The 19,586-nt window shown below is 40.3% G+C and overlaps 1 protein-coding gene across 2 annotated transcripts in view; it reads right to left on the bottom strand.

Moving 5' to 3' along the window:
- zdhhc14 (zDHHC palmitoyltransferase 14) overlaps positions 1-19,586 on the bottom strand; it is a 203,085-nt gene that overhangs the window by 120,811 nt on the left and 62,688 nt on the right. For both annotated transcript variants that reach the window (XM_072581069.1, XM_072581070.1), the window contains exon 2: positions 4,539-4,699. In XM_072581069.1, coding sequence (XP_072437170.1) covers positions 4,539-4,699 — 161 coding nt within the window. The remainder of the gene's footprint in view (positions 1-4,538; positions 4,700-19,586) is intronic.

Raw genomic sequence — 19,586 nt, 5'->3', positions numbered from 1 at the left:
TTGTAATATATGACTACTTTGCATTTAGACAAATTTGTCAAGACAGTCAATTCAAATTGTTCTCTACATTCTCTAAACAACAATCCTGATGGGACTGGAAAGGTAGATACAGGAAGAATGTTCCCGATGTTGGGGAAAGTCCAGAACTAAGGGATAAGCCATTGACGACTCAGATGAGGGAAGAATGTCTTCACTCAGAGTTGAAAACCTGTGGGATTCTCTACTATGAAAAGCTCTTGGGCAAGTTTGTTCGATATATTCAGGATTGAGCTGGATGTGGCCCTTGGAACTAAAGGGATCAAGGGGTATGGAGAGAAAGCAGGAATGGGATACTGAAACTGCATGATTAGGGATGATGATGTTGAATGGTGGAGCAGGCTTGAAGGGTTGAATGGCCCATTCCTCCACCTATTTTCTATATTTCTATGATCAGCTAGCTAGATTGTCTTCTATTCAGGACAGTGTCCTAAAATAATGAAACTCCCAAGTAAGCGTAACAAAATGACAAATACTCCGTTGTGAAATTCTTGAAGCCAGGTTGCCACCATGTAACATTTACTTCCTTAAAAGTCAGTAACCATGCATGCAAATATATATCAGCACTTCTGAATCAATGGCCACCACAGATTTGATACAAGTAATTTAAAAAAATCATACTGAAAAATAAGGGTATCAGAAAATAATGTCAAATGACAATAACATATTTACCAGAGAAGGATACAAAAACCCATCTGCAGTTCTACCTTCAGCTTTTTTTTCTAAAAGATTTGATCAACACACAGCTCCGGTAAATTGCTTATATGTCTTCAATGTATATTCATGTTAAATAATAAATGATAAAATATGAATTTGAGCTGCTCAGTGTATCTTCAGTATATAACTTACCTCAAGGTGGTTTGCTTCTGCAGACATAAGAAAATGATAAACTGAAACTTAGGTGGCATTAAGAGTGTGAAATGTACTACTGGCGGTTTTTGTCAGAGCGTATTTACATACAAATATCTTCTGGTACACTTTCTACAAGTATTTAATTACAATTACATACTGCACTTCAGTGACATTTAAATGTGTAACTAAGAAAAAAAAACATGCTATGACATAGTAAGCATTAGCATTTGCCATTAACTGCTGCCTTCCTGATAAAATGCTCATGGTTTCAAAGGTGAATTTTCTATGAAAATGGTGAGAATTGTAAAGTAGTACTAAGAAAAAGAAAGACAAACTGCCAAGATTTCACAAACTCGTTACATCTCAGAAGGAAGCTGTTCAGCCCACAGGGCCTGCACCACCTCTTCAAGAGGACTCGATTACCTAACCTCGTAGGAGAAAGTGAGGACTGCAGATGCTGGAGATCAGAGTCGAAGAGTGCGCTGCTGGAAAAGCACAGCCAGTCAGGCTGTCTGACCGATGCAACCTGACCGGCTTTCCTTTTCCAGCACCACACTCTTTGGCTCTGATTACTTACTGCCAATTTCTTGCTTTCTCCCCTTCCCACGCACACTATTTCTATCCAAACAATCATCCAATGCCCTTGAATGTTTCAATTGAATTGGCCTCCACCTTAAAAGTGCACCCAGGCAGTGCATTCCATTGTCTAACTGCTTGCTACATGAAAAAGTCTTCACCTGATGAAAGAGCAGCACTCCAAAAGCTTGTGATTTCAAGTAAACCTGTTGGACTATAATCTGGTGTCATGTGACTTCTGACACTATCCACCCCAGCACCTCTACATCATCTCTCCAAGGAGGACATTCTCAACTTCTTCAACCTATTCTCATAGCTGAAGTTTCCATTCTTGAAATCATTTATGTACATTGTTTCTACAAACTCTCCAGCACATTCACATCTTCCTGGTAATGTGGTGTCCATAACTGACAATTTCCAGCTGAGGTCGAACGAATGTTTTAGACAAGTTCAACATCACTTTCATGTTCTTGTACTCTGTGCCTCTATTAATAAAGTCATTATTAATTACACACCCCACCTGTCTTGCCACCTTCATTGTTCCAGGCATATTAACACCCAGGTCTCTCTGCTCCTGTATCCTGCTTAATACAGTAGGTCTATTTTGCGTTGTCTTTCAGTTTTCTTCCTACTAAAGAGAGGAGAGGAGCAAAGGAGATGGAAAGGGAATATGATTGAGAAGTATAAAACTGTCAGAGGCATAGACAGGTTAGAAAGGAAGAACCTTTTCCCCTTGATGTAGGGATCATTGACATGGAGGCATAAATTTAAGGTAAGGTAGAAAGTGTAGAGATGTCAGATTTCTAGAAGCTTCTCCACCATCAACATTAAACTGACTGGCCATAACGTTTACCATTCTCCAGTCTTCTAGCACCTCCCCCAAAACCAAAGAAAATTGAAAAGTTGCAGTTAATGCCTCTACAATTTCTATGTTCATTTCTTCCAAAAGCCTTTAATATTTCTTATCTAGTCATAGTGCCTTGTCAAGTTTAAGTATCACCAGTCTATCCACGACGTCTTCCTTATTAATTCTGAACCCTTCACCTGACAGAATTCCCTCCTGTCACCATGGCTTAGTCGCATCCACCTGTTTTGTAATGACAGATGTAAAGTTTTAAAACCTCAGCCATGCCCCTCTGCCTCCATCTGTAAATCCCCTTTTGGTCTCAAATCAGCCCTATTTCTTCTTTGAATACATTTTTACTATTTACAGATATTTCTAATCCACCTGTTCAGAGATATTACATACCTCTAAAGCACGTGGCACTTGGACCCAGGTCTCCTGGTTCAGAGCTACTTTTAATACTTATATGCCTATAAAAGATACTGGGATTACTCTTTGCTTCTCTTATTTGCTTAATCATTATCTCTCTAAACTTTCAGCATTCTACCTGGTTCTCAATTGTATTTTTAACTTGCCATTATCACAAATTTTCTTTCTGATGTTAATTCTACCTCCTTTGTCATCCAGGGTTTTCTGGATTTGTCTGTCCTATCTTTCCCAAATGAGGGAATATACCTCAATTGGACCCACTTCATCTGCTCATTGAAGGTAGCCCATTGTTCACTTAGTGAATTTCCCAACAACCAGTAAATCCTGACCATCTCTCTTCTTGCCCCATTGAGGTCAGCTTTCCATCAGGTGATTTTTCTTACTCTGGATTTTATGATGTCATTCACCACCACTATCCTGAACTTTATTATACAATCATCTAATTGAAACCCTACAGACAACTCACTTGGCCACCTCATTCCCAAGTTGAGGTCGAGGGCGGCACAGTGGCTCAGTGAGTTAGCACTGCTGCCTCATAGCACCAGGAACCTGGGTTCAATTCCCGCCTCGGGCAACTGTCTGTGTGGAGTTTACACATTCTCCCAGTGTCTGCATGGGTTTCCTTCAGGTGCTCCGGTTTCCTCCCCCGGTCCAAAGATGTGCAAGTTTGGTGAATTGGCAATGCTAAAGTGCCCGTAGTGTTAGGTGCATTAGACAGGGGTGAATGTAGGGGAATGAGACTGGATGGGTTGCTCTTCGGAGAGTCGGTGTGGACTTGTTGGGCCGAAGGGCCTGTTTCCACACTGTAGGGGACCTAATCTAAATAATGTATACTTTCTTGTAAGATGAGACACACGCTGCTATGGGAACACAATCTAGGAAAATGTACCCCTAGCTGCCTCTTACACTACCAGTATTCCAGTCTTTATACTGTATTGATCACCACAGATACAAGAATGCCAAATTATTTAGGGAACAACAATTTAGCTGAAATTGAAATTAGTGAAAAAGGGTGCTGATTGTTTGGTTGAGACATTACTGCAAAGAATGCACCTGTAAATTATTGTGCCATCATGCTTTGTTTAATTCAAAGAAGATGCAATGCCTCAATGTTTCCCGTGGAGCATAGATCCATACAGTTGGATGTACGGGTGAATCAGGATGCTCCTTCAATTGTTGACAATAGGCAAACTATTTAATCAGCCTGTGCTTGCAAAACTTGTAACATCTAATGTTAGTTACAATTCCACAATTTGACAGCACTTTTAAACAATTAAGTATGTGAATAACCAGCAATTTAAGATCAATTGGGCTCATAACATGGCTCACTTACACTTGCTAGAAGCTACATATATTCATATGTAAAGAACTGTCCTTTGCAGGAGAAAGCACAAATCCTGTCACTGTCTTTTTTGAATTAAATAAAAGCATGAGGTTAACTGCTCACAGGAACAGAGGAAATAGAACGGTAGTTCATTCAGTCCATTAAGCTCATTTTACCATTCAATTAGATCATGGTCGATCTTCTACTTTAACAGCATTTTCTTAAACTATTCCCAGACCCTTTGAGTGCAGCATCTTGACTAGTGTCCCTTTACTAACCAATCAGCATTTTTTTCTCATGCAGTATAAACTATTGCTCTCTTTGAAATAGGGCATTTTGCACCTGCCCTGATCAAATCAAGCTGAAAAGCTTCAACAATAGGTCTTGTTTTCAGTAATACTCAAGTTCCATAGTGTCAAGTGATTATTAGAATAGTAAAAGGTGGACAGAAACAGAAAGACAGTCCTTCACTGTTACCTATCTGTCTTTCCAGGTCAGCTGCTTCATCTTGCGTAGCGCGAGGTAGAACTCCTGGATCACTGAAGCTTGTTCGGAGCAACGTCCCCATCACAAAAAAGAACAAAACTCCTGCAATCGCTGGTATCACAGGTGTGATGGTAACTGCTAGGAATGGACAGCTGTTAAAAATATAAATAAAAGAAATTAAAACTGGTTTCTAATAGGATACATAACAGTACATTTTGGGGCAGCAACTTAAATTCCAATGACATAGGACTCTATGATAATTGAGTTCAGACTCAAGATTAACCAATGAGAAGCTAAATATTCTGACAGCAATTCCAATATTCATCAAAAGGTAGTACTGCAAACAAATAATTCCTACTCCTTTACTTTCAGATCGGTGAATATATACATTTCCTGAATTAGCCCAAAATGCCCTTAAATTTGGGATAATTTAAAATAATGGGAAAAATTGCAGCTGTAAAAGCTGCTCCTTTGAGGTATTTTAGGTTTTGGATGTGATTTCCTCAAATTCCAGGAACAGTAATTACTGTTTTACATGCTGTTGCATTTTTTAAAACTTTGGGGGAAAAAAAGATCAAAACAGTGAAAGAAACCCAGGCTGCTGTCTGACACAGCAATGAATCTGCACAGTCACCGTCTTTGCTGTTTGAGTTCAAATATCTCCAGACATTGGAGTGCATCTAGGAGAAATGAACAGCGGAATTCACAGCTGACCTTGGAGGAACCTATGTGCGAGAGGTCACAGCACAGGAGCAGAAATGTGCATAGTTTTTAAGTATAACCTTGCTGTAAATCTACAATACTGAGTAGAGTGGGTTCTTTTTTGATTATATGTTTTATTGAGATCTGTCTCTTGATTAAGTTTAAAAATACAAACAAGATGTTAGCCTGGAACAGTGTTTTTTTAGAGCAATAAGACAGTGCTATTTTCTGGGTCCGTAGATAGTGAAGGAGTAAAGATGGCCTTTAATAGAGTTATGTGCTCTTCCTGTTGGATGTGGGAGATTAGAGTGAGTTTCCATGTTATTGATGTATGTCTGCAGGAAGTGTCTTTGGTTGCGAATCCTATCAGATCGCATCGATCAGTTGGAGCGGCAGTCAGAGCTAATAAGAAATTTACAGGATCTGGGGTGTGAGACAGAGCGGGAGAAAAGCCACAGATACTGTCAGGTAGATGTATTAACTCCAGGAAACAAAGGAGAGGGAGGCAGGTAGTGAAGCAGTCTCCTGTGGCTAACTTCATCACAAACAAGTATGCCATTTTGGAAAATGTAGGGGTGATGGACTCTCAGGGGAATGAAGCATAAACAGCCAAGTTTCTGGTACCGATGCTGTCTCTAATGTAACAAGGGGTATGTCACATTCAAAGTGATAGATTATGACAGGGGACTTTCTAGTCAGACGCGCAGATGAAAAATCAGAATGGTATGTTGCCTCCCTGGTGCCAGGATTAAGGATAGCTTCTCAAAGGGGAGTGGGACCAGCAGGAGGTCGTTGTATACATTGGAACTAATAACACAGAAGGGAAAGAGGATGAGATTCTGAAGGGAGAATATAGGAATTAAGACAGGAATTTAAAAGGGAGGTCCTCAAGAGTAGTAATATCAGGATTGCTCCCAGTGTTACGAGCTACTGAGGGTATGAATAGGAGGGTAGAGCAGATAAATGCATAGCTCCTGGTGCAGGAGAGAAGGGTTTCCATTTTTGGATCATTGGAATCACTTCAGGGGTAGAAATGACCTGTATAAGAAGGATGGAATGCACCTGAATTGGAAGGGGACTAATATACTGGCAGGATGATTTGCTAGAGCTGCAGGATGTAAACTAGTAAGGTGGGGTGACCCAGGGAGAGAGAAAAGAGATCAGTCTGAGACTGGTACAGTTGGGAAAAGGAGCAGGTCAAACCATCAGAGTAGGCAGGAGCAAAGGAGAGAACACGGTGAATTAAACTGCATTTATTTCATTGCAAGAGGCCGAAGAGGAAAGGCAGATGAGCTCAGGACATGGTTAGGAACATGTGACTGGGATATCATAGCAATTACAGAAATGTGACTCAGGGATGGACAGGACTGGTAGCTTAATGTTCCAGGATACAAATGCTCTCAGAAGGATAGAAAGAGGGTCAAGGAAGGAGATGGAGTGAAGTTTTTGATAAGGAATAGCATTATGGTTGTTTTTAGGGAGGATATTCCTGGAAATATGTCTAGGGAAGTTATTTGGGTGAAACTGAGAAATAAGAAAGGGATGATCACCTTACTGGGATTGTAATATAGATCCCCCAATAGTAAGCAGTAAATTGAGAAACAAATTTGTAAGATTTCAGTTATCTGTAAGAATAATAGGTTAGTTACGGTAGGGGATTTTACCTTTCCAAACATAGGCTGGGACTGCCATAGTGTTAAGGGTTTAGATAGAGAGGAATTTATTAAGGTGTACAAGAAAGTTTTCTGATTCAGTATATGGATGTACCTACGAGAGAAGGTGCAAAACTTGACCTACCCTTGGAAAATATGGCAGGACATGTGACTGAGGTGTCAATGGAGGAACACTTTGGGGCCAGTGACCATAATTTTATTAGTTTTGAAATAGTGTTGGAAATGGATAGACAGCGTCTAAAAGTTGAAATTCTAAATTGGAGGAAGGCCAGTTTTGATGGTATTAGGCAAAACATTTCAAAAGTTGATTGGAGGCAGATGTTCACAGGCTAAAAAATGTGAAGCCTTCAAAAAATGAGGTAACGAGAATCCAGAGACAGTATTTTCCTGTTAGGGTGAAAGGCAAGGCTGGTAGATGTAGGGAATGCTGGATGACTGGAGAAATTGAAGTTTTGGTTATGAAAAAAAAGGCTGCATATGTCAGTTATAGACAGCAGGCATCGAGTGAATCCTTAGAAGAGTACAAAAGATAGTAGAAGTATACTTAAGAGGGAAATCAGGAGGGCAAAAAAGGTGACAGGAGATAGCTTTGGCAAATAGGGTTAAGCAGAATCCAAAGGGATTCTATAAATGCGTTAAGATCAAACGAGTAACTAGAGAGAGAATAGGACCCCTCAAAGATCAGCAAGACTGCCTATGTGTGGAGCCACAGAAAATGGGGGAGATACTAAACAAATATTTTGCATCAGTGTGTACTGTGGAGAAGGACATGGAAGATATAGAATGTGGAGAAATAGATGGTGACATCTTGAAAAATGTCCATAACACAGAGGTGGTGGTGCTGGATGTCTTAAAATGCACAGAGCTGGATAAATCCCCAGGAACCGATCAGGTGTACTCTAAAACTCTGTGGCCCCTTGCTGAGATATTTGTATCATCGATAGTCACAGGCGAGATGTCGGAAGACTGGAGGTTGGCTAACGTGATGCCACTATTTAAGAAAGGTGGCAAGGAAAAGCCAGGGAACTATAAACTGGTGAGCCTGACATTGGTGGTGGGCAAGTTCTTGGAGGGAATCTTGAGGGACAGGATTTACATGTATTTGGAAAGACAAGGACTGATTAGGGATAGTTAGCATGGCTTTGTGCATGGGAAATCATGTCTCACTAACTTGATTGAGTTTTTTGAAGAAGTAACAATGAGGATAGATGAGGGCAGAGCAGTCGAAGTGATTCTATATGGACTTCAGTAAGGCATTCAACAAGGTGCCTCATGACAGAATGGTGAGCATCATTTGATCTCATGGAATACAGGGAGAACTAGCTATTTGGATCAGAACTAGCTAGAAGGTAGAAGATGGTGGTGGAGAATTGCCTTTCAGCCTGGAAGCCTGTGATCAATGTGCGCCACAAGGATCGATGCTGGGAACACTGATTTTTGTCATTTCTATAAATGATCTGGATGTGAACATAAGAGGTATAGTTAGTAAGTTTGTAGATGACACCAAAATTGGAGATGTCGTGGACAGCAAAGAAGATTACCTCAGAGTACAACAGGATCGTGATCAGATGGGCCTATGGGCAGAAGAGTGGTAGATGGAGTTTAATTTAGATAAATGTGAGGTGCTGAACTTTGGAAAGGCATATCAGACCAGGCATTGTACACTTTATGGTTAGGTCCTGGAGAGTGTTGCTAAACAAAGAGACCTTGGAGTGCAGGTTCATAGTTCCTTGAAAGTGGAGTCACAGGTAGGCGGGAGTGTGAAGCTGGTGTTTGTATGCTTTCAGTTATAAATCAGAAAATTGAACTGGGAAATCCTATTGCGGTTGTACATGACATTGGTTAGGCCACTGTTAGTATACTATGTGCAATTCTGGTCTCCCTCCTATTGGATAGATGTTGTGAAACTTGAAAGGGCTCAGAAAAGATTTACAAGGTTGTTGCCAGGGTTGGAGAATTTGAGCTATAGGGAGAGGCTGAATAGACTAGGGCATCAGAGGCTGAGAGGTGACCTTATAGAGGTTATAAAGTCATGAGGTGCATGGATACGGTAAATAGACAAGGTCTTTTCCCTGGGGTGTGGCAGTCCAAAACAATATGGCATAAGTTTAGGGTGAGAGGGGAACAATTAAAAGGGACCTAAAGGGCAACTTCTCACACAGAGGGTGGTGCGTTTATGGAATGAACTACCAAAGGAAGTGATTGGGGCTGGTGCAATTACAACATTTAAAAGGCATCTAGATGGGTATATGAATAGGAAGGGTTTAAAGGGACATGGGTCAAGTTCTGGCAAATGGAACTAGATTAGTTTCGGCTATCTGGTTGGCATGGACGAGTTGGACCGAAGAGTCTGTTTCCATGCTATACATCTCTATGATACTATCTGAATGTCAGCAAAAAAGTCATCCATGCTTAAAGTAACAAAAAGGAAAATGAAAAATGTCAATACCTACTGACAAGGCCTACAGGAAAACATGCTGTTTTTGATCTTTCATGGCTCCAGGTCTGCTAGTTAGAGACAAATTGCTTGTTAACCTACAGGCCAAAAGTAAGAGGCACACACCAATTTTGTAAGAGGATGACTCACCATTTTCAAATGATTTTAGTAGCATATTTTGCTGGGATATGAAACGAAATAAAGTAGATCTTAAGAATTTTACTCCAGGCAATAATTGGCAGGCCATTGCCCTACTGGCCTATCCATTGCCTCAGACTGATTTATAAAGCATAGTTCCAAACAAATGATCTAATTACAAATGCTCAATATAAAACCTTCACAGAAAACACCACATATTGTCATTGGCTGTTGTAATGCAGTTTAGATTAGATTCCCTACAGTGTGGAAACAGGCCCTTAAGCCCAACAAATCCACACCGACCCTCCGAAGAGCAATCCACCCATTCCCCTACATTTACCTCTGACTAATCCACCTAACACTATGGTCAATTTAGCATGGCCAATTCACCTGACCTGCACATCTTTGGACTGTGGGAGGAAACTGGAGCACCCAGTAGAAACCCACGCAGACACGGGGAGAATGTGCAAACTGAAAAATAGGTTTCCAGTGAATGCAGTATTCATCAATTTACTCTATGAGCTTATAACGGCACTGACAGCAGGGATTTGAAATTCACTAAGGGATAGGTGTGGTAAAATATTGTTCTTCTGGTAATACCCTCCAAATATCAACTGCCCTTTCTGGTTTACATTTATAGCCTGGAGTTAGATATTAGAGGGCATAATTTTAGTTCCCGAATGACACGAAAATCGAAAATGCAGTAAATAGAGTAGGAACAAATTTAATAATAATATAGACAAATGAAGTAGACTGATTAAATTTAATACAGAAAATTGTCAAGTGATTCATTTACATCGAAAAAAAATGAAGAGAAACAATAGAAGAGTAAAATTTTGAGTGTTCAGTAACAAAGAAACCAGGGATTAGTAACTTATCTTTTAAGGAGGCAGGACAAGTACATGATGCTACTTTTAAAAAAATGCAGGATCACTTGTTTTGCAAATTGTAAGTACAAAAACAAGGAAGCTACGCTAAATCTACAAAAATATTGGTTAGATTCCAGTCATAAAATGATGGCTGATTCTGGACAAGACTATTAGGAAGGATGTCAACAGTCCTTTTGAACAGCCTCGCTGGAATGACATCAAGGATTTACTTGGAGAGGCATGGTAGGTAGTTCTCCCAAATGCACAGAAGATTAAGGAGAAATCAGATTGTCAAATCCTTATGAGGTCTCAAATTTCACAATTCATAAACGTTCAGAAGTCCAATTAGGTCAATAGTAAATTGTTGATTTTAAAAATAACAAACTACAAACTATTTGGGCATATTTGAAATAGACAGATTGGTAACCCCAAGATGAAACCGAAACAATATTAGACCTGATCTGGCTTTAATGCTTGTTATTTCTTAACAAGTTATTGAGCATTATTTGCAGAACAAATTGCAATCTGTATTGCATTTGGTTTAATGTAATTAGATTAGATTAGATTACTTACAGTGTGGAAACAGGCCCTTCAGGCCAACAAGTCCACACCGCCCCGCCGAAGCGCAACCCACCCATACCCCTACATTTACCCCTTACCTAACACTATGGGCAATTTAGCATGGCCAATTCACCTGACCTGCACATCTTTGGACCATGGGAGGAAACCGGAGCACCTGGAGGAAACCCACGCAGACACAGGGAGAACGTGCAAACTCCACACAGTCAGTCGCCTGAGGCAGGAATTGAACCCAAGTCTCTGGCGCCGTGAGGCAGCAGTGCTAACCACTGTGCCACCGTGCCGCCCGAATAACTTGTATATAATGATTCTTTAAGCATTCCAGACTTAACATTTCTAGAAGGTTGTGTAAGCAATTGTAAAGATTTCCAGCAGTTCAGAAGCAACTTGCAAAATAAAACTCAGTGAAGCTTTCTCCTAGGTGAAATGAATTTTTTTCAAATCGTCAGTTAGCACTTCTAAACCAACAGTATTAACAGTGTCAATGTTTTGCTTGGTGTACATATTACATACAGGATATAAGAGACATAAAGGGAAGCAACTTTGGTATGCTTGAGTGGTGTGGGACAAAGAATTGTTACAAGAAAATGACCTAGTCAAAAAAGTTGAAGCAGAATATTTTCCATATAGCAGAATACTGCATGAAAGAAAGAGACACCTGCAATCCCTAACTGCATTCTCAGTCACTCACTTTATTTTCAAACTATCCAGATTTCCTGAGTCAAGTAGCATAATCCATCTCCAAAACATTTTGCACCAATTTGAAAATTCAAGCCTTGAGAGCAAGGAAATCCCAGGAGGATAATCCACAGTATCAGAAACTGTGTTACAAGGACAGGTATTAAAAATGTGTATTCTACAGTCTTGAAAAAAAAGTCAATAACGAGTCTGATAAGATTCAAACAAAAAAAGTCTCAGCCAGAGTACTACATTCATGTAAAGCACAATTGCAATTCTTGATGGTATGTGTAGAAGATAAAGTCAGGACTAGCATTAGGAGGCATTTCCCCATTCATAGAATAACAATTACACACTAAGTATGACAAGGGACAAAACAAACTTTTGATCATTCAATATGTTGTTATATACTGGGCTGAGGCCAAAGGTTGCCAAAAAAGATGGACAATTTGTTTATGACCTTGAACAAGCTGTTCCCAGGAAAAGACACAATTTCATCCCTCACGCTCCTGTTTTACTTATTTAATTCTTAATAAAATATCAAACTCTTCTTCTACCACCAACCCCTCTGGGTTATTACTTTTGCCAGGAAGTTTTTTCCTCGCAGACATGAAGCTTTCTTTTGGCTTCAGAATTCAAGAAAAGATCAGAGTTATTTCAACTTAACACCCACCCTTTCAAGATCTTATTCCAAATCACCAATATCAAACTGATCATTTTGAAAACCCATTCCTCATTCTTTTTGAACATATCACTTTCTCTCCTCCAAGTTTCAACCAGGACATCATCTAAAACCTGCTCATAAGAAAGATCATGCATATTGTTGCATTAATATTTCATGCACCCTGGTATCAGTTTTTAGTATTCTCACTTTGTTTAATGCAGGAGTGTAGGAACGAGAAAAGAATTTTACAAAGTAATATCAAGGTGACAGAAGTACTGGATAAGATAGTACTCTCGATTTTATTGCTGTCTAAGTTTGTACGTGGAGTTGAAGTAAGGAAGAGTAATGAATTCTAAATCAGGGATTAATTGTATTCACATACGTGCAGCGAGAGTGCAGAGCTACAGTCACAGATTGCCTTAGGGGAATTGATCTTTGTGGTGATAACTGAGACCCAATTTAAGGAAGCACAAAGTTAATAATCACACAACACCAGGTTATAGTCCAACAGGTTTATCTAGAAACCAAAAGCTTTTGGAGTGCTGCTCCTTCATCAGGTGGTTGTGAGCACAGGTCTCAGTGTTGAGTAATCCTGGCTAAAAAGTGTCCAGAAAACATATGGCAGGAAAAAATAGAAGAGGTGGCAATTTTCATTGAGGAGAATATTGCTGTACTGGAGAAAGAAGATGCTTCAGATGTTTCAAGAACAAAAACAATTTGGCTAGAATTAAGGAATAAGAATAATGCAATTACATTTTTCAATGTAATCTATACACCACCAACCAGTGGGAAGGATATAGAAGAAATGTGCAAGGAGATCAGTGTGGTGTTAACTATTAGAAATAGGTACAAGAGCAGGCTGCTCAGCCCTTCAAGCCTGCTCTGCCATTGAACAGGATACTGGCTGGTCCGACAATACTCCCGACATCCTAACCCTCGAGTCCCCTACTGATCAATAATCAATCTATCTTAGTTCTCAATATATACATTGACTCTGCCCCCAGCCCTGCGTGGCAAGGAATTGCAAAGACTCACAACCATCAGAGAGAAGAACTTCCTCATCTCAAGTCTTACATTAACACCTATTTACTGTATTTTGGGCCTATGCCCTCTGATTCTAGACTCTCCCATGAAGGGAAACATTCTCTGAGCAATTATTCTGTTAAGTCCCTGAAGAATCCCAAATGTTTCCATGAGTTCACTTCTCATTCTTCTAAACTCCAATAAGTATAGTCCTAATCTGCTTAACGTTTGCTCATAAGATGATCCCTTCATACCAGGGATCATCCTAGTGAACCTTCTCTGAACTGCCTCCAATGAAATAATTTCTATCCTTAAATAGGGAGATCAAATCTGCTCTCAGTACACCAGATGAAGTCTCACCAGCACCTTGCACAGTTGCAGTTAAGACATCCTAACTCTTACACTACAACCTCATTGAAATAAGGGCCTTTACAATTACATGCTGTACCTGTTTGCTAGTTATCTGTGTTTCATGCACAAGTACGCAATCATACTCACAAAATCATACCATACAAACACCACCATCTTCATCCCTGGATACATCCTGTCCCATTGGCAGGACAGCCTAGCAGAGTTGGCATCACAGTGACGTACAGTCGGGAAGGAATTGCCCTTGGAGTCACTGACTCCAGACTCTGTGAAGTCTTATTGCTTCAGGTGAAATATGGGCAAAGAGATCTTCTACTGGTTACCATGCATTATCCTCTCTTGACAGATGAATTAATACTCCCAGTGGGAAGCTGTACCAGGCATACCTAAGGTAAGGGGTCAACCTGGTGAACTGACTAAATAGGACTACTTGCATACCAAATAGCATAAGCAGCAAGTAACACTGAGGTAAGCTCTGCAGTGCTGCCACATCCAAATGCAAATAGTGATGGAGAGATAGACAACACAGATGGTGGCTCCACAATATCCCCATCCTCAACGATTAATGAGCACAACACATCAGAGCAACACAACGCAAAAGCATTTGCAGCAATCTTCAGGCAGCAGAAGGGCCAAGTGGATGATCCATCTCAGCCTCCTCCAGTGGTCCCAAGCAATACAAAAACTAGTCTTTTGCCAATTTGATTCAGTCCATGTGATATTGTTATCAAGCAGAGGTCAACCCCCCCCCGCCCCCCCCCCCCCCCCCCCCCCACCACCAAAAACTAAAACCGAACCAATCTGTGATGCCTATTTCCCATGAATGAATTTTTTAAAATGGTTCAGAAAAGCGGTGATAAAGCAAATAGAAGCAGCAAAAGAAAGATCATGAAAAAAAATTTATAGCTAACAATAAAAGAAATCCAAAATATGTTTCTAAGTAATAGTATCTGAAGGTTTGAAAGATTGTACAGCCATTCAGAATCACTGGGAAACTATGATTCGGAGATGCCAGTGTTGGACTGGGGTGTACAAAGTTAAAAATCACACAACACCTGGTTATAGTCCAACAGGTTTATTTGGAAGCACTAGCTTTCGGAGCGCTGCTCGTTCACGAGGTGGTTATGGAGTATAAGATTGTAAAACACAGAATTTATAGCAAAAGCTTACAGTGCGATGTAACTGAAATTATTTATTGAAAAAGACCTGGATTGTTGTTGAGTCTCTCATTTTTTAGAATGACCATGCTGGTTTCAGTTCTTTCATATGTAAATTGCAAAACTTTTTTTAGAAGTTACATTTTCAAGTGAACTTTAACAATTGATACCATGTCGGCCCAGAAAATGCATTGAAGGTGTGAGCTACCCTGTGTGAGACTGTCTGTGCTCCAATGGTCAGATTGATACCAATCTTAAAAAAACAGGTTTACAGAATCTCACATAGATTCATGCAGTTTTTGACCCAAGTAAAATGTCATTCTGCAAGTAAAAATTCACTCCTACAGGTGCACAGACACACACACACACACACACACACACACACACACACACACACACAGTCTCCAGGACACTCACAACCAGCTCCCCCCACTCCCCCCCACCATCCCCCACTCCACCCCTCCTTCTACCACTCCCCCCCACTACACACATACCCACATGCACACATTGACTATTGTGGCACAGACAATGGTCAGACTGATTCTAATCTAATAAATGGAGTTACAGAATCTTACATGGATTTGTGCAGTTTTTGACCAAAGTAAAATATCGTTCTGCAACTATAAATTCACCCCGAAAACTTATATGTATATGCGTGCATGTGGGGGTGGGTTGTGGGGGGGGGGGGGGGGGGGGGGGAGAGAAGGTGGTTATGAGTGTCCTTGAGACAGTTTGTGTGTGTCTGTGTGTGTCTGTGTAAAGGGGTATAAGTCTGTGAGAGGGTGAGTATAGGAGTGTATGTGTGAGCGTATGAGAGAGGGTCTGCATGAGTGTATGGGTCTGTAGGAGTGTGTGTGCGCACTTGTAGGAGTGAATTTGTACTTGCAGAATGACATTTTACTTTGGTCAAAAACTGCATGAATCCATGTGAGATTCTGTAAATCGTTTTTTAAGATTAGAATCAGTCTGACCATTGTGGCACAGACCGTCTCACACAGGGTAGCTCACACCTTCACGGCATTTTCTGGGCCGACTTGACACCAATTGTTAAAGTTCACTTGTGAATGTAACTTTTAAAAAAAAGTTTTGCAATTTACAAATGAAAGAACCGAAACCAGCTTGGTCATTCTAAAAGATGAGAGACTTAATAAACAATCCAGCTCTTTTCCAATATGTAATTTCAGTTACATCACACTGAAAGCTGTTGCTATAAATTCTGTGTCTTATAGTCTTATATTCCACAACCACCTGATGAAGAAGCAGCGCTTCTAAAGCTAGTGCTTCCAAATAAATCTATTGGACTATAAATCTGGGGTGATTTTTAACTGGGAGACTAGGCAGTCACGTGCAACATTGAAAATTGCAGTGAAGCACACTGGATGAAATGTACAGCAAATTAGTATCAATGTGAATATGATTGGAAACATTGTACATCAGAGTTGAAAAGTGTGTTGCTGGAAAAGCGCAGGTGGTCAGGCAGCATCCAACGAGCAGGAGAATCGACGTTTCGGGCATAAGCCCTTCTTCAGGAATGAGGAAGGTGTGCCAAGCAGGCTAAGATAAAAGGTAGGGAGGAGGGACTTGGGGGAGGGACTTTGGGAATGCGATAGGTGGAAGGAGGCTAAGGTGAGGGTGATAGGCCGGAGAGGGTGTGGGGGCGGAGAGGTCAGGAAGAAGATTGCAGGTCAAGAAGGCGGTGTTGAGTCCGAGGGTTGGGACTGAGATAAGGTGGGGGGAGGGGAAATGTGGAAGCTGGAGAAATCTGCATTCATCCCTTGTGGTTGGAGGGTTCCTAGGCGGAAGATGAGGCGCTCTTCCTCCAGGTGTCGTATTACCATGGTCTGGCGATGGGGGCGGCCAAGGACCTGCATGTTCTTGGCGGAGTGGGAGGGGGAGTTAAAGTGTTCCACCAAAGGTTGGGTTGGTTGGTGCAGGTGTCCCAGAGGTGTTCTCTGAAGATTGTAGATCAGTCCAATCACTGTGAAGCAAAATGGGAAATGCACATACCAAGTCAACACCAATGTGAAGCAGACAGAGAGCTTCTGACCCAGTCCAGGACAGCCTGGGAATAGTAACTTCATAAAGAACACAGGAGCAGAAACAGCAGCCTCATAAATAGCAGGAAACAGAGCAGAGTCTGCAGCTTTATAAACAAGAGAAAAAAGGTTGACAGCTTCAAAAAGAGAACAGCAGACCTACATGCAAAGTGCAGCCACAATGGGAGATAAAAACTGGTAGCAGAGAGCCTCCTTCAACTTGTTTCTTCCTGTCGGAGCTAAAGAGTGACATGAGTGGGTATTTCTTCCATGTCTTTCAATTGGTCAACTGGTTTATATCAGGAAACAAAAAAACCAAAAGACATGCTGGAAATCAGAAACAAAAACAGAAACTGCTGGAAAAATTCAGCTGTTATGGCAGGATCTGTGGAGAGAAAGCAGAGTTCATGTTTCATACTGCTTTCTCTTTGCAGATGCTGCTCAGTATGCGGAGTTTTTCCACTAAATTCTATTTTTGTTTCTGGCTTAAATCAGGAGACATTATCAGCAGAATAGAGATGGCTAAACAAACAAATGAAATATTGTTGCTGAATGTGAACCTCAGTGCAATCCAGTATCATATCTGCAGCAACTGTTGTTTACCAGAGGTGATGAGCTGGAGGCTGAGCTGAAGACATTGGGACACATCAGGGAGGGGGAAAGAGATCCTGGACACTTTCTAGAGGCAGTCATACTTCTTAGATTAATTACATTAAATTCAATTCATGGTCAGAGTACAACTGTGGGATTGCCACAGCATTTAGGGCTTGGAAAGAAATTTGCTACGTCCAAGAATATTTTCTTATTCAGTATATTGATGTACGTACTAGGGAAGAAGCAAAACTTTACCTTTTCTTGGAAAACATGGCAGAGGAAGTGACGAAGGTCTCAATGGGCAGCACTTTGGAGCCAGCGTCATAATTCTGTTACGTTTAAAATATTTATGGAAAAGGATGGTCCTAATCTAAAAGTGAATTTTCTATACAGGAGTAAGGCTAATTTTAACGGTATTAGGTAAGATCTTTCAAAAGTTAATTGGGAGAGGGCTTCATTGTTAGTACGTTTCACGAAACTGCTGAATGAGAATCTGCATTTCATTTAAATTTCCGAAATGCCTCCAATGACAACATCAGCTTCCCAATTCATTGTGGGTTCTAGCTATGCATTCATTGCCAGGCTGTTTAACATAGTTTTTCTTTCTTTCACTCTGACACTAATATTGGTCTTTTCTCCCCCAATCAACATTAAATTAATTTAAAATGTTGAACTCAATATGATGACCAGGTGAGAAGGGGAAAATCAGATCCTCTCTTTTTAAGCCACTTGTTTGCCACAGATATTTTAAATGACTTTTTAACTTACACGTATCACACTTCAATTAAAACAGTTCACCAGAAAATGGAGTCAATTACCAAGGTTTTCTTGATTGATAGGAAGAGGAATTTTATTACCCACTTTCTCAAAAAAGAAATGGAAAGGTGACATCACATACAAGTAAAACATTTAAAATGGAGTGCAACTAGTACAGAAAGGGAGCCATGCAGTTTAGTAATCATAAGAGAATTTAAGGCATCATAAAATATTAAATCTATAGCAGAAGAGAGAGCAAGAGCCCAGAAGTACGAGACAGCCAAAGAGAAAATCTCTACTCTGAGGCTCAAAAGCCACAGATAAAATGTAATTCAGTGTCTATTGATTTGCCATCACATATCCAAGTTTACCAGCTGATAGGTGAGTCCTTCATCACCCGTGAAATTGCCATGCACAGAATTAAACACGAAACAAATTTCTTGATGCTGACTCAGTTGCCTGGTTATCAATATCTTCAGATAAAAACTGTAATTTCAATCTAGATGAAATTACATCTGGGTTTAATTTTATTCAGCATGGATCTTGTGAAGCATGCTTAATCTGTGAAGAAGCCAGTTTAGGTCCACGTTTCTTCATTTTTAGAAACTATTTTAGTCCATGAAGGATTTCAAATACAAAAATTACATGGAAGTTAAAATTCCCATAGTAATAACAGATTCTACTGCTATCATATTAGGATTTCTGATTCCCATATATTAGAAATAATCAGACTTTGCCAAACTGCTGATAAGAAGACTGCTTTAAGCTGATGTTCTGTTATACATGACTTTCTTGTGCAACCTTGAATGTGACCATCCCAAACCCAAGGCATCTACATATAACAACTGTGAACTGATTAAACTATTTATAGACTATACAACTATACGGAATAATCTGACACAGATGTTAGAGTAACTTGTCTATTGTTTTCTACTTCCTTCCTTTCTTGAATAGAGATTTTCAATTTGTGGTTTCCCAATCTGCTCAAATTTTAAGAATCTGAGGAATTTTGAAGATTAAAGCACCATTTCTGCAGTCACAAAATAGAAATTGCTGGAAAAACTCAGCATGTCTGTCTGCATCTGTGACGAGAAAACAGAGTTAACTTTTTAGGTCCATTGCCTGTTCTTCAGAACTGATGGTAGATAGGAAAATGTTGATATTGTGCAGAAGATGGGGTGGGGTAATTGGGGGTGTGGATGGAGCAAATAAACAATAGACAGAGATCAAGCCCAAAGACAGAGAAATAGTTGGACAGACAAAGGAGTGAATAAAGGTCAACCTGGGAGAATTAATATCTGCGAGGGAGGAGTATCAGTAGTGAACAACGGGCTGTATGGTAACACCTAGTGTGATGACAAGCC

This window comes from Chiloscyllium punctatum, chromosome 11 (genome assembly GCF_047496795.1).
Source record: "Chiloscyllium punctatum isolate Juve2018m chromosome 11, sChiPun1.3, whole genome shotgun sequence".
Lineage (NCBI taxonomy): Eukaryota > Metazoa > Chordata > Chondrichthyes > Orectolobiformes > Hemiscylliidae > Chiloscyllium > Chiloscyllium punctatum.
The sequence above is the reverse complement of the archived record's forward strand: the minus strand, read 5'-3'. Positions and strand labels throughout refer to the sequence as shown.